This window comes from Bos grunniens, chromosome 4 (genome assembly GCF_055505025.1).
Source record: "Bos grunniens cultivar Pamir isolate PY7600 chromosome 4, Bosgru_T2T1.0, whole genome shotgun sequence".
Classification (NCBI taxonomy): Eukaryota; Metazoa; Chordata; class Mammalia; order Artiodactyla; family Bovidae; genus Bos; species Bos grunniens.
In genome coordinates, this window is record NC_141168.1 from 37,435,426 (window position 1) to 37,450,468 (window position 15,043).

The 15,043-nt window shown below is 37.2% G+C and overlaps 1 protein-coding gene across 6 annotated transcripts in view; it reads right to left on the reverse strand.

Moving 5' to 3' along the window:
- Positions 1–9,207: 9,207 nt before the first annotated feature.
- Positions 9,208–15,043, reverse strand: part of LSM8 (LSM8 homolog, U6 small nuclear RNA associated) — a 37,541-nt gene continuing 31,705 nt past the window's right edge. For 2 of the 6 annotated variants that reach the window (XM_086395958.1, XM_086395963.1), the window contains exon 5: positions 9,208–10,534. In XM_086395958.1, the coding sequence (XP_086252084.1) occupies positions 10,489–10,534 (46 nt within the window). In that variant the 3' untranslated portion in view covers positions 9,208–10,488. Of the gene's footprint in view, positions 10,650–15,043 lie in introns of all 6 variants that reach the window. The other 4 variants (XM_086395962.1, XM_086395961.1, XM_086395960.1 and 1 more) reach the window with 4 other exon arrangements.

The window sequence follows — 15,043 nt, forward strand, 5'->3', positions numbered from 1 at the left end:
GTGAGATGATGTCTCAGTTTAACTTTTTAAGTCATGCATTCACATCCTTGAAGTATTGATAGGCCCTCTCCCTCAACACACTGCCCAGAATGCCAAAGCCCTTCCATCACTGCTTATCTCTCCTGAAGTCTGTCTCCACCTTCTCTTGGGAAAATAAGCCCTCTTCATGACAGCCTCTGCTTTTCGCAACTCAGAGATCTTACAGCAATATTTGGATCAGGCAGGGTGACAATACAGAACATGTTCTACCTGGAGCACTAACTTCTAAAGTGGGAAAAAAATTTTTTTTCTTCCACCTTTTTTGTGCCGTTCTTTTTAAATTTCCTGTAATTGACAACTGCTAGCTACATATTACTATAAATTTATAGTTAATACTCCTCTATAAATAGCTTGAGTTTATAAGTTGAATTCATTTAAAAATTTTTTATTTTCTAATGAACATCAAAAAATAAGGCTCCTGTTATAGAATAGCTTATGTATATGTTACTTAACTTTAATTCTTACAACAGATCTTGTTGTAGATGAAATTGAGGCTTAGCTTTAGAGACCTAATCTTGGTTTCAGAGCTCAAAAATGGAAGGACATGCATTTAAACCCAGTCTCTCAGTGGAAAACCTCAGATCGCTTCTACCTCTCATTGTCAGGGTTTAGGCTTTTATCCTGTTATGCTGAAGGCCAGGACCCTTCTTAAAAAAACACGTGCAAGCACGTACCATGAAAGAATGACAACATAAAATACAAATATATTTAGAACAATATAGGCTGGGGTTCTTAGGAAAGAATAAAGTTGACAGCTCTCAATACATCTGTGAGTTTATAGCTAACAAATAACAAAGAGGCCGCTAGGCTTTTTTTTTAACTGGAGTATAAGTAGCCGAATACTGAACACCTGAAAGCAGTAGGAAATGATTAATCTCACCTACCAGTGGTTCCTCAGGCTTAAAATAGCCCCCAAGTAAGTTTCAACTCCTAAGGGAAGAAAACATTTGCTGCCTACGATATAACAAAGTAGTCAAAGTTCATAATGTAAATTTTATTAGAAAATAAATTGATGTATTATTCATATATTGAATACTTGCTTGAAATTTTTCTATATATCTGAATAATATTAACTACAATTAGAAAAGTTAACATTTGATATGCATTAGAATTTACTAGACTTTAGTTAAAACTTCCAGTATGATTTTGAGAGAAAAAGAGTATTCTCATACAATGTATAAACTATAATATATTCAAAGGAACAGAATATTGCATTATGAAGTCTAGAGGTTATTTTCATATTTTTCCCCAAAGAAGTAGCAAAATTCCCAGAATTAATTTTGGAAAAAATAGGTGTCTTCTTTCAGTCAGTTAACTGATATTTTTAAGTGTATTATAAGCTATGAGGAGAACTATGTACTAGCATACCCATTTTTTATTGTGCTTTTAGCAATCTAAAAAAAAAATGTTATTGGAGTGTAGTTGATTTACAATGTAGTGTTAGTTTCAAGTGTATAGCAAAGTTAATCAGCTATGCATATTCATATATCCACTCTTTTTTTAAGATTCTTTTCCCATAGACACCATTACAGAGTATTGAGTAGATTCCCTGTGCTATACAGTAGGTCATTATTAGTTATTAATTATATATATAATAGTGTATGTCAATCCCAATGTTTCAATTTATCCCTTCCTCCGTCCACCTGCTTACCCCCATGTTTGTGATTTTCTACATCTGTAACTATTTCTGCTTTATAGAGAAGGTCATTTGTACCCTTTTATTGGATTCCACATATAAGTGATACCATATGATATTTGCCTTTGTCTGACTTACTTCACTCAGTATGATAATCTCCATATCCATTCATGTTGCTGCAAAAGGTATTATTTCCTTCTTTTTATGGCTGAATAATATTCCACTGTATATATGTACCACATCTTCTTTAGTCAATCATCTATCAGTGGACATTTAGATTGCTTTCATGTCCTGGCCATTGTAAATAGTGCTGCAAGAATATTGGGGTGCATGTATCCTTTTTAATTATGCTTTTCTCCAGGTATATGCTCAGAAATGGAATTGCTGGATAATATGGTACTTCTATTCTTAGTTGTTTAAGGAACCTCCACTATGTTCTCCATAGTGACTGTGCCAGTTAGCATTCCAACCAATAGGCATAGGAGGGTTCCCTTTTCTTCATACCCTATCCAGTATTTATTGTTTGTAGATTTTTGATGATGGCCATTCCGACTATTTAGATCATAGAAACAGCAAGAGCATTCCAGAAAAACATCTGTTTCACTGACTACACTAAAGCCTTTGACTGTGTGGATCACAACAAACTGTGGAAAATTCCTAAAGAGATGGGAATGCCAGACCACCTTACCTGCCTCCTGAGAAATCTGTATGCAGGTCAAGAAGCAGCAGTTAGAACTGGACATGGAACAACAAACTGGTTCCAACCTGGGAAAGGAGTACACCAAAGCTGTATATTGTCACCCTGTTTATTTAACTTGTATGCAGATTACATCATGTGAAATTCTGGAGTGGATGAAGCACAAGCTGCAATCAAGATTGCCAGGAGAAATATAAATAACCTTAGATATGCAGATGACACCATCCTTATGACAGAAAGCAAAGAAGAACTAAAGAGCCTCTTGATGAAAGTGAAAGAGGAGAGAGAAAAAGCTGGATTAAAACTCAACATTCAAAAAACAAAGATCATGGCATCTGGTCCCATCACTTCATGGCAAATAGATGGAGAAACAATGGAAACAGTGACAGACTTTTTCTTGGTCTCCAAAATTACTTCATATGGTGACTGCAGCCATGAATTTAAAAGACACTTGCTCCTTGAAAGAAAAGTTATGACCTAGACAGCATATTAAAAAGCAGAGACATTACTTTGCTGACAAAGTTCCATCTAGTCAGTTATGTTTTTTCCAGTAGTCATGTTTGGACATGAGAGGTGGATCATAAAGAAAGCTGAGCACAGAAGAATTGATGCTTTTGAAGTGTGGTGTTGGAGAAGACTCTTGAGAGTCCTCTGGACAGCAAGGAGATCAAACCAGTCAATCCTAAAGGAAATCAGTCCTGAATATTCATTGGAAATATTGATGCTGAAGCTCCAATATTTTTGCCACCTGATGTGAAAGGCTGACTCATTGGAAAAGACCCTGATACTGGGAAAGATTGAAGGCAGGAGGAGAAGGGGACAACAGAGGACAAGATGGTTGGGTGGCATCATGCACTCAATGGACATTGGTTTGAACAAGCTCCAGGAGTTGGTGATGGACAGGAAAGCCTGGCATGCTGCAGTCCATGGGGTTGCAAAGAGTCAACTGAACTATACTGATTCTGACCAGTGTGAGGTGATACCTCATTGTAGTTTTGATTTGTATTTCTCTAATAATTAGTGATTTTTTAGCATATTTGGGGGATACCTCTTTTCTTATACTTTGCAGATGATTCATTTTTTAAATGAAAGGTTTATGTCAACCCTCTGTCAAATCTATTGGAACCATTTTTCCAACAACATTTGCTCACTTCATGTATCTGCATCACATTTAGGTAATTCTCACAATATTTCAAGCTTTTTCATTATCATTTTACTCATTATCGTGACCTGTGATCAGTGGTCTTTGATGTACTGAAGGCTCAGATGATGGTTAGCATTTTTTTTAGCAATAAATTATTTTTTAAATTAAGGTACATACATTTTTTTAGACATAATGCTATTGTACTCTTCATAGAGTAAAGTATAAATTTAATTTTTTCTATACTGGGAAATTAAGTTGTGTGATTTGCTTAATTGCAATATTTGCTTTGTTGAGGTGGTCTGGAACTGAATCCCCAATATCTCTGAGGTGTACCTGTGTGTAAATTAAACTTAAATTAGTTTGAAAGATAAAATTACATTTCCTGCTAGAAGAGGATGAATCATCAGTTTTATTTGCAAAACTCATATGCCACCTATTGTTTAGAAAAATAAATACATCTTTGTCAGAATTCTATTCTGACTAAGGATATTATGTTAGTAACAATTATATGTCTGTGGAGAAATGTGAATATTGTACATACTGAACAGAGCCCAACTCTTCAAGTGTATAGAATAGTTAGAGGTTTCAAGGACATAAAAACTTCAGTGAATCAAATTTATATGAGATAAGAAGAGATCTTGATTCCTTAAGAAATAAACAATGATTCCTTAAGTACTCATACCTTCAAAATAGTGCATTTTGCCCTAGGAATTATTTTTATATGTATATATTTTAATTAAACTTTTAATTTGCAGATCATCATCATTCATAAAAAATAATGCAGTTGTAAAAAATAATAGAGAGGTCTTATTTATCCTGTACTCTGGTTTCCCACATGCAAAACTATACTTTAATAACCAAGACATTGATATCAGCAAGGTATAAAACATTTTCATCATCACAGATACCTTATGTAGCATATAAAAATGTGACTATAAAAATCCACACCCACTTTCTTCACATGCCCCCAGTATCTCCTTAACTTCTTGCAACCTGTTCTTTATTTGTATAAGTTTGCATTTAAAGAATGTTATATAAATGGAATCATACAGTATGCAATCTTGGAGGACTGGCTTTTTCAGTCAGCATAATTCTCTGGAAATTCACCCAGATTGTAGTATATACATATGTCAACAGTTCATTCTGTTTTACCACTGAATAGTATCCCTTGATATGGATGTATCACAATTTATTTAACCATTCACCCTACCCCTTGAAGGACACCTAGGTTGTTCCCAGTTTGGAGCTATCACAAATAAAGCTGTATGAACATTTGTGTACAGATTTTGGTGTGAACATAAGTTTCAACTTCTCTGGGATAAATGCCCAGGAGTGCTATTGCTGGTTTGTATAGTAGTTACATGTTTAGTATTTAAGGAAACAACTAAGTTATTTTCCAGAATGGCTCTTCCATTCTACATTCCCAGTAGCAATGTATGAGTGATCCAATTTCTCTGTATCCTAACCAGCGCTTGACATTGACTGTTTTTTATTTTAGCCATTCGGATACATGTGTAATGGTATCTCATTGTAGTTTAAATTTGCATTTCCCTAACACTTTTCACTTTCATGCATTGAAGAAGGAAATGGCAACCCACTCCAGTGATCTTGCCTGGAGAATCCCAGGGACGGGGGAGCCTGGTGGGCTGCCGTCTATGGGGTCACACAGAGTCGGACACGACTGAAGTGACTTAGCAGCAGCAGCAGCAACAATGTTGAAAATATTTTCATGTGTTTACTTCCCATCTGTATCTCCTCTTTAGTGAGTTTTTTTTTTTTTTCATGTATTTCATCCTTTTTCTGACTGAATTGCTTTTCTTAAAAAAAAAACTGTAGAGATATAGGAGTTCTATATAAATTCTAGATACAATAGTGTTTTGTCAGATATGAAGTTTGTAAATATTTTCCTCCAGATTGTAGCTTACTTTAGTCCTAAACAGAGATTAAAGAAGAGTCTTACACAGAGCAAAAGTTTGAAACTTTTACGAAGTCTAATTTATCAATTTTTCCTTTTATATACCATGCTTTTGGTGTCAGGTCTAAGAATTCTATCTAGTCCTAGAGAACAAAGTTTTTCTCCTCTTTTTTTTTTTCTCCTAAAATGTTTATGCTTTACATCTTATATTTAATCCATTACCTATTTTTTAGTTTATTTTCATATAAAGTGTGAAACTTAAGGCAGTATTTATTTTTTTGCCTATGGATGTCCAGTTGCTCCAGTACCATTTTTTTAAAAGGTTATCCATTGCATTGCTTTTACAACTTTGTCAAAAGTCAACCATATTCGTGTGGGTCTATATTTCTGTTCTCTCTTCTCTTCCATTGCTCTGTATTTCTCTCTCTCCATCAGTACCACAGATTCTTGATTACTGTAGCTATATAAAAAGTCCTTAAATCAGGTGGACTGATTCTTCACATTTTATTCTTCTGGAAAAATTGTTTTAGCTATTCTACTTCCTTTGCCTTTCCATATAAATTTTAGAATCTTGTCTATACCTATAAAAAAACCTCACTTGGGCTTTCTATTTTGTTCCATTGATCTATATTTCTGTCTTTGTGCCAGTACCATACTGTCTTGATAACTGTGGCTTTGTAGTAGAGCCTGAAGTCAGGTAGGTTGATTCCTCCAGTTCCATTTTTCTTTCTCAAGATCTCTTTGGCTATTCGAGGTTTTTTGTATTTCCATACAAATTGTGAAATTATTTGTTCTAGCTCTGTGAAGAATACTGTTGGTAGCCTGATAGGGATTGCATTGAATCTATAAATTGCTTTGGGTAGTATACTCATTTTCACTATATTGATTCTTCCAATCCATGAACATGGTATATTTCTCCATCTATTAGTGTCCTCTTTGATTTCTTTCACCAGTGTTTTATAGTTTTCTATATATAGGTCTTTAGTTTCTTTAGGTAGATATATTCCTAAGTATTTTATTCTCTTCGTTGCAATGGTGAATGGAATTGTTTCCTTAATTTCTCTTTCTGTTTTCTCATTATTAGTGTATAGGAATGCAAGGGATTTCTGTGTGTTGATTTTATATCCTGCAACTTTACTATAATCATTGATTAGTTCTAGTAATTTTCTGGTGGAGTCTTTAGGGTTTTCTATGTAGAGGATCATGTCATCTGCAAATAGTGAAAGTTTTACTTCTTCTTTTCCAATTTGGATTCCTTTTATTTCTTTTTCTGCTCTGATTGCTGTAGCCAAAACTTCCAAAACTATGTTGAATAGTAATGGTGAAAGTGGGCACCCTTGTTTTGTTCCTGACTTTAGAGGAAAAGCTTTCAATTTTTCACCATTGAGGATAATGTTTGCTGTGGGTTTGTCATATATAGCTTTTATTATGTTGAGGTATGTTCCTTCTATTCCTGCTTTCTGGAGAGTTTTTATCATAAATGGGTGTTGAATTTTGTCAAAGGCTTTCTCTGCATCTATTGAGATAATCATATGGTTTTTGTTTTTCAATTTGTTAATGTGGTGTATTACATTGATTGATTTGCGGATATTGAAGAATCCTTGCATCCCTGGGATAAAGCCCACTTGGTCATGGTGTATGATCTTTTTAATGTGTTGTTGGATTCTGATTGCTAGAATTTTGTTTAGGATTTTTGCATCTATGTTCATCAGTGATATTGGCCTATAGTTTTCTTTTTTTGTGGCATCTTTGTCAGGTTTTGGTATTAGGGTGATGGTGGCCTCATAGAATGAGTTTGGAAGTTTACCTTCCTCTGCAATTTTCTGGAAGAGTTTGAGCAGGATAGGTGTTAGCTCTTCTCTAAATTTTTGGTAGAATTCAGCTGTGAAGCCGTCTGGACCTGGGCTTTTGTTTGCTGGAAGATTTTTGATTACAGTTTCAATTTCCATGCTTGTGATGGGTCTGTTAAGGTTTTCTATTTCTTCCTGGTCGAGTTTTGGAAAGTTGTACTTTTCTAAGAATTTGTCCAAAAGCCCAGAGATAAAGTTGTACTTTTCTAAGAATTTGTCCAAAAGCCCAGAGATAAATCCACGCACATATGGACACCTTATCTTTGACAAAGGAGGCAAGAATATACAGTGGATTAAAGACAATCTCTTTAACAAGTGGTGCTGGGAAATCTGGTCAACCACTTGTAAAAGAATGAAACTAGAACACTTTCTAACACCATATACAAAAATAAACTCAAAATGGATTAAAGATCTCAACATAAGACCAGAAACTATAAAACTCCTAGAGGAGAACATAGGCAAAACACTCTCTGACATACATCACAGCAGGATCCTCTATGACCCACCTCCCAGAATATTGGAAATAAAAGCAAAAATAAACAAATGGGACCTAATTAAACTTAAAAGCTTCTGCACATCAAAGGAAACTATTAGCAAGGTGAAAAGACAGCCTTCAGAATGGGAGAAAATAATAGCAAATGAAGCAACCGACAAACAACTAATCTCAAAAATATACAAGCAACTCCTACAGCTCAACTCCAGAAAAATAAATGACCCAATCAAAAAATGGGCCAAAGATTTAAATAGACATTTCTCCAAAGAAGACATACAGATGGCTAACAAACACTTGAAAAGATGTTCAACATCACTCTTTATCAGAGAAATGCAAATCAAAACCACTATGAGGTACCATTTCACACCAGTCAGAATGGCTGCGATCCAAAAGTCTACAAATAATAAATGCTGGAGAGGGTGTGGAGAAAAGGGAACCCTCTTACACTGTTGGTGGGAATGCAAATTAGTACAGCCACTATGGAGAACAGTGTGGAGATTCCTTAAAAAACTGGAAATAGAAGTGCCTTATGATCCAGCAATCCCACTGCTGGGCATACACACTGAGGAAACCAGAAGGGAAAGAGACACGTGTACCCCAATGTTCATCGCAGCACTGTTTATAATAGCCAGGACATGGAAGCAACCTAGATGCCCATCAGCAGATGAATGGATAAGAAAGCTGTGGTACATATACACAATGGAGTATTACTCAGCCATTAAAAAGAATACATTTGAATCAGTTCTAATGAGGTGGATGAAACTGGAGACTATTATACAGAGTGAAGTAAGCCAGAAGGAAAAACATAAATACAGTATACTAACGCATGTATATGGAATTTAGAAAGATGGTAACGATAACCCTGTGTACGAGACAGCAAAAGAGACACTGATGTATAGAACAGTCTTATGGACTCTGTGGGAGAGGGTGGGAAGATTTGGGAGAATGTCATTGAAACATGTGAAATGTCATGTATGAAACGAGATGCCAGTCCAGGTTCAGTGCACGATGCTGGATGCTTGGGGCTGGTGCGCTGGGAAGGCCCAGGGGGATGGTATGGGGAGGTTGGGAGGGAGGAGGGTTCAGGATGGGGAGCATGTGATTTTTTTTTAAAAGTAATAAAGAGAATTAAAAAAAATTAAAAAAAAAAACAAAAAACAAAAAAAAACCCTCACTTGGATATTGCTTAGATTGCACTAAACCTGCATCTACTTCAAGAGAACTTTCATTTTTACTATGTTGAGTCTTTCCATCTATAAACATATTACATCTTTTCATTTATTGAGATTTTGCCACAGAATACCTCTGATTAATTTCCTTCTCTCTCTCTCTAGATACTCTACATAGAATCCTGTCTTACAAAACTAAGCAGTATTTAGATTGTCCACTAGATGGCAAACAATTTTATGAAGAGATAGACAACAGAAAACAGATTTTATAAAATTATCTTTATTGTTGTTTTCAGTCATTGTCTTGTCGGACTCTTTGTGAACCCATGGACTGCAGCACACCAGGCTCCCCTGTCCTTCACTATCTCCTGGTGTTTGCTCAGATTCATGTCCATCGTGTTGATCATGCTATTTAACCATCTCATCCTCTCCTGCCGCCTTCTCCTTTTGCTTTCAGTCTTTCCCAGCATCAAGGTCTTTTCCAGTGAGTTGGCTCTTTGCATCACCTGGCCAAAGTGTTGGAACTTTAGCTTCAGCATCAGTCCTTTCAATGAATATTCAGGGTTGATTTCCTTTAAAATTATATATCTTATTATAAACAAAAGACAGAGTTTCTGTGTCTTAAAAATGAAGTAAGTACAAAATAAAATATCCTAAAACCACCTAAAATTTTTATTCAGGAAAAAAATCCTTCCAAATTCCTATTCCCTTATAATTATTTATGAATCAGAAACAAACAAAAATAAATAGAATGGTTATATAAAGGAAATGTTTCCCAGTCATGGGGACTAAGCAATAAGTTCATAATTATTAATCTTTGAAGTAGTAATAAATAAAATAGAAATGTACATGAGCCCCGCTATGAGTAAAATTGTCTAGATTTTAAAACACTAGAATTACTTTATAAGTAAAAACTTTGCATACAGGGGAAATATCAATGATCATAAGAGAAAATATTCAAATAACAATAGTTCAGTGAAGGATTAATATATTATTAGGGGTAGAGTCAATTACTACAAAGAATCACTGACATAAGATCCATTGAAACAAATTAAAAGTATCTGCATACTCTGCATATATGCAATACAGTGACAAATAATCAGTCAGTGGTCTTCATATTTCAGATATTCATGCAAATCAATAAACAAGTGGGAATGCATCAAACGAAAAATCTTCTGCACAGCAAAAGAAATGATCGACAAAATGAATGGGACAATATATTTATAAATCATATATCTGATGAGTTAACAGATGAAGAACTTATCCAACTCAACAGTAAAAAACCTAACAACCTGAGTAAAAAATGGGCACAGGAACTGAATAGACAGTTTTTCAAAGAACATATCAATGGCCATCAGGTACATGAGGAGAGGCTTTATATCATTAAGAATCAGGAAAATGCAGATCAAAATGAGATATCACTTCACAACTGTTAGAATGGCTATCATCAAAAAGTAGTTCTCCACAAGATTGGACCCAAAGCAAATACACAGGTTCATACAGGGAGGCAGGAGAGTCAGATGTGAGATATAAGCAGAGGACAGATTAATTCGATTTCTGGCAGTCAGGAACCAAGAAACGTGGGCAGCACCTGAAAGGTAGAAAGACAAGGGAACAGATTCTCCGCTCAAACCTCCAGGAAGGAGTACATTCTGTTACCTTGCTTTTAGCCTCGTGAAATCCATCTGGACTTCGGACCTCCAGAACTGTAGGACAAAAAAAAAAAATCTGTGGTGTTTTAAGCCACTGTATTTGTGGTAATTTGCTGCAACAATAAGAAATTAATACAACTCCTTAGAAAAGAAATGTCCGGTATTTATTTTAAAGCGAGATGGTAATTACCTAAACCTGAGTAAGATTCACTTGTATCTCAGAAAAGATTGCAAGATAAAAGCATTCATCTGACGTTACACATAGTGGAAATTCCTTGTAACTGGTAAAATAATTGCTTGTGGAGAAAGGCCTGGACCACGAGGGGTAAAGAACCCGCCTGCCAATGCAGGAGACGTAAAAGACACAGGTTTGATCCCTGGGTTGACATGATCCCTTGAAAGAGGAGGGCATGACAACCCACTCCAGTACTCTAGCCTGGAGAATCCCATGGACAGAGGAGCCTGGCAGGCTGCAGTCCAAGGGTTACACAGAGTCAAACACGACTGAAGCAACTTAGCATGCAACACACACCTAGTTGGATAAGCACATTGCTATTGTAGTTCAGTCACTAAGTCGTGTCCGACTCTGTGCGACCCCATGGACTGCCGCACACCAGGCTCCTCTGTCCTCCACTATCTCCCAGAGTTTGCTCAAATTCATGCCCATTAAGTTGATGATGCCAACCAACCATCTCATCCTCTGTCACCCCCTTCTCTTTGTGCCTTCAGTCTTTCCTAGGGATATACACTGTGGAAGTAACAAGTCTTTTCCAAGTTTCACTGGCAAGAAAAAATAATCATGCGTAATAAAAGAGATCAATGAGGGGATGCAAGACTGAGTTTCTATGGGACAACTGGGGGAGACGGGATGTGGAATCCAGGAATAGGACACAGAGTACATGTCCTGGGGCCTGTGTGAATGAAACGCCAGGAGCTACATGTTATGACCCTTTCCCTATGGTTTATTAGTCAACTTTTTTCTGGGATAATAAATAATCCCAAAGTCCCAGTGGCCTGAAAAATGAACAGTTATTTCTCACTTCTGAATGTTGGCTGTGGCCCTACTGGGCCTACCTGGGTTCCTGGCATCAGCTAGGCTTTAGTGCAGATCCGCACTGTGTCTCATGCTGGGACCCAGGCTGAAGAGGTAACTGCTGTCTAATCATGATGTTCTGATGGAGGATGATAAGAGTGAAAGAGGGTGATGGGCTTCTGCAAGAAAAAGGCAACCTGTCATTCCCATCCATGGAAGTCACATGGTCAAACCAAGTCAGTTTGAAAGGAAATAGGGTCAGGGAGAAACAGTGGATATTTGCTGAACAATATTACAATCTACTATTGCTTGTTTAGTTGCTAAATTGTGTCCAACTCTTTTTGCAACCCCATACTATATTCCACCAGGCTCCTCTGTCCATGGAATTTCCCAAGCAAGAATACTGAATTACGTTGTCATTCCCTTCTCTAGGGATCCTGACCCGGAATCAAATGTGAGTCTCCTGTATTGGCAGGCGGATTCTTTACCACTGAGCCACCAGGGAAGCTCTACAATCTACTACATAATATGCTATAGAACTATAGTCAAAGTAGGAAAATAATGAAAAATCTGATATCACATGAAATTTGGTGAAAGCCAGAGTGTATAGTGAGTTTTATATTAAGGTCTGCACAGAACTGGAAAAGTAAGCCCAGGAAAATATGAAAACCAGCAGCAGGAGGAAAAAAAAAAAAAAGCGGTTACAGCTTTATTTATTCAACCCAAAGTAAAAGGAAAGTAAACTAACATTTTTATCAGCAACAACTCTTTATCAGCTACTGTGCTGAATACTTTCATTCTCATTTACTTTCACAGTAACTTTTTCAGATGAGGAAACAAGTTCAGAAATGTTAAGATTAAGATTCTTGCAAAAGTTCCTATAGTTTGTGTTCTGTGATGGTAATTCAGGAATGTAGTATTAAGAAAAGTTGAAATACTAAGGAGCAGACGGGCTATGAGTGGAATCAATGAGCATAGGAAGTAACTCTTTTAACAATAGAAGACTAGACAAAACGCAAAAAGATGATTCAGTTCGTTCAGTTCAGTTGCTCAGTCCTGTCCAACTCTTTGCGACCCCATGAATCGCAGCACACCAGGCCTCCCTGTCCATCACCAACCCCTGGAGTTCACTCAGACTCACGTCCATCGGGTCAGTGATGCCATCCAGCCATCTCATCCTCTGTCGTCCCTTTTTCCTCCTGTCCCCTATCCCTCCCGGCATCAGAGTCTTTTCCAATGAGTCAGCTCTTCGCATGAGGTGGCCAAAGTACTGGAGTTTCAGCTTCAGCATCATGGCCTCCAAAGAAATCCAGGGCTGATCTCCTTCAGAATGGACTGCTTGGATTTCCTTGTAGTCCAAGGGACTCTCAAGAGTCTTCTCCAACACCACACTTCAAAAGCATCAATTCTTCGGCACTCAGCTTTCTTCACAGTCCAACTTTCACATCCATACATGACTACTGGAAAAACCATAGCCTTGACTAGACGAACCTTTGTTGGCAAAGTAATGTCTCTGCTTTTGAATATGCTCTCTAGGTTGGTCATAACTTTCCTTCCAATGAGTAACCATCTTTTAATTTCATGGCTGTACTCACCATCTGCAGTGATTTTGGAGCCCCAAAAAATAAAGTCTGACACTGTTTCCACTGTTTCCCCATCTATTTGTCATGAAGTGATGGGACCAGATGCCATGATCTTTGTTTTCTGAATGCTGAGCTTTAAGCCAACTTTTTCAATCTCCTCTTTCACTTTCATCAAGATGCTTTTGAGTTCCTCTTCACTTTCTGCCATAGGGTAGTGTCATCTGCATATCTGAGGTTATTGATATTTCTCCCAGCAATCTTGATTCCAGCTTGTGCTTCTTCCAGTCCAGCGTTTCTCATGATGTACTCTGCATATAAGTTAAATAAACAGGGTGACAATATACAGCCTTGATGAATTCCTTTTCCTATTTGGAACCAGTCTGTTATTCCACGTCCAGTTCTAACTGTTGCTTCCTGACCTGCATACAGGTTTCTCAAGAGGCAGGTCAGGTGGTCTGGTATTCCATCTCTTCCAGAATTTTCCACAGTTGATTGTGATCCACACAGTCAAAGGCTTTGGCATAGTCAATAAAGCAGAAATAGATGCTTTTCTGGAACTCTCTTGCTTTTTCCATGATCCAGCAGATGTTGGCAATTTGATCACTGGTTCCCCTGTGTTTTCTAAAACCAGCTTGAACATCTGGAAGTTCACAGTTCACGTATTGCTGAAGCCTGGCTTGGAGAATTTTGAGCATTACTTTACTAGTGTGTGAGATGAGTGCAATTGTGCAGTAGTTTGAGCATTCTTTGGCATTGCCTTTCTTTGGGATTGGAATGAAAATTGACCTTTTCCAGTCCAGTGGCCACTGTGGAGTTTTCCAAATTTGCTGGCATATTGAGTGCAGCATTTCACAGCATCATCTTTCAGGATTTGGAATAGCTCAACTGGAATTCCATCACCTCCACTACCTTTGTTCATAGTGATGCTTTCTAAGGCCCACTTGACTTCACATTCCAGGATGTCTGGCTCTAGATGAATGATCACACCATCGTGATTATCTGGGTCACAAAGATCTTTTTTGTACAGTTCTTCTGTGTATTCTTGCCACCTCTTCTTAATATCTTCTGCTTCTGTTAGGTCCATACCATTTCTGTCCTTTATCAAGCTCATCTTTGCATGAAATGTTCCTTTGGTATCTCTGATTTTCTTGAAGAGATCCCTAGTCTTTCCCATTCTGTTGTTTTCCTCTATTTCTTTGCATTGATCGCTGAAGAAGGCTTTCTTATTTCTTCTTGCTATTCTTTGGAACTCTGCATTCAGATGCTTATATCTTTCCTTTTCTCCTTTGCTTTTCTCTTCTCTTCTTTTTACAGCTATTTATAAGGCCTCCCCAGATAGCCATTTTGCTATTTTGCATTTCTTTTCCATGAGAATGGTCTTGATCCCTGTCTCCTGTACAATGTCACGAACCGCCATCTATAGTTCATCAGGCACTCTGTCTATCAGATCTAGTCCCTTAAATCTATTTCTCACTTCGACTGTATAATCATAAGGGATTTGATTTAGGTCATACCTGAATGGTCTAGTGGTTTTCCCTACTTTCTTCAATTTCAGTCTGAATTTGGCAATAAGGAGTTCATGATATGTTATATTAGTAGTATTTTAGTCACTGAGTCGTGACAAACTCCTTGCAATCCCATTAATTGATAGCAAATGTATTTATGTGAAGTAATTTTAGAATAAAATAAAAAATACACTAATAGTTTTTTATCTTTGGAAATCTCTGCTGCTGCTAAGTTGCTTCAGTGGTGTCCGACTCTGCGATCCCATAGACGGCAGCCCACCAGGCTCCCCCGTCCCTGGGATTCTCCAAGCAAGAACACTGGAGTGG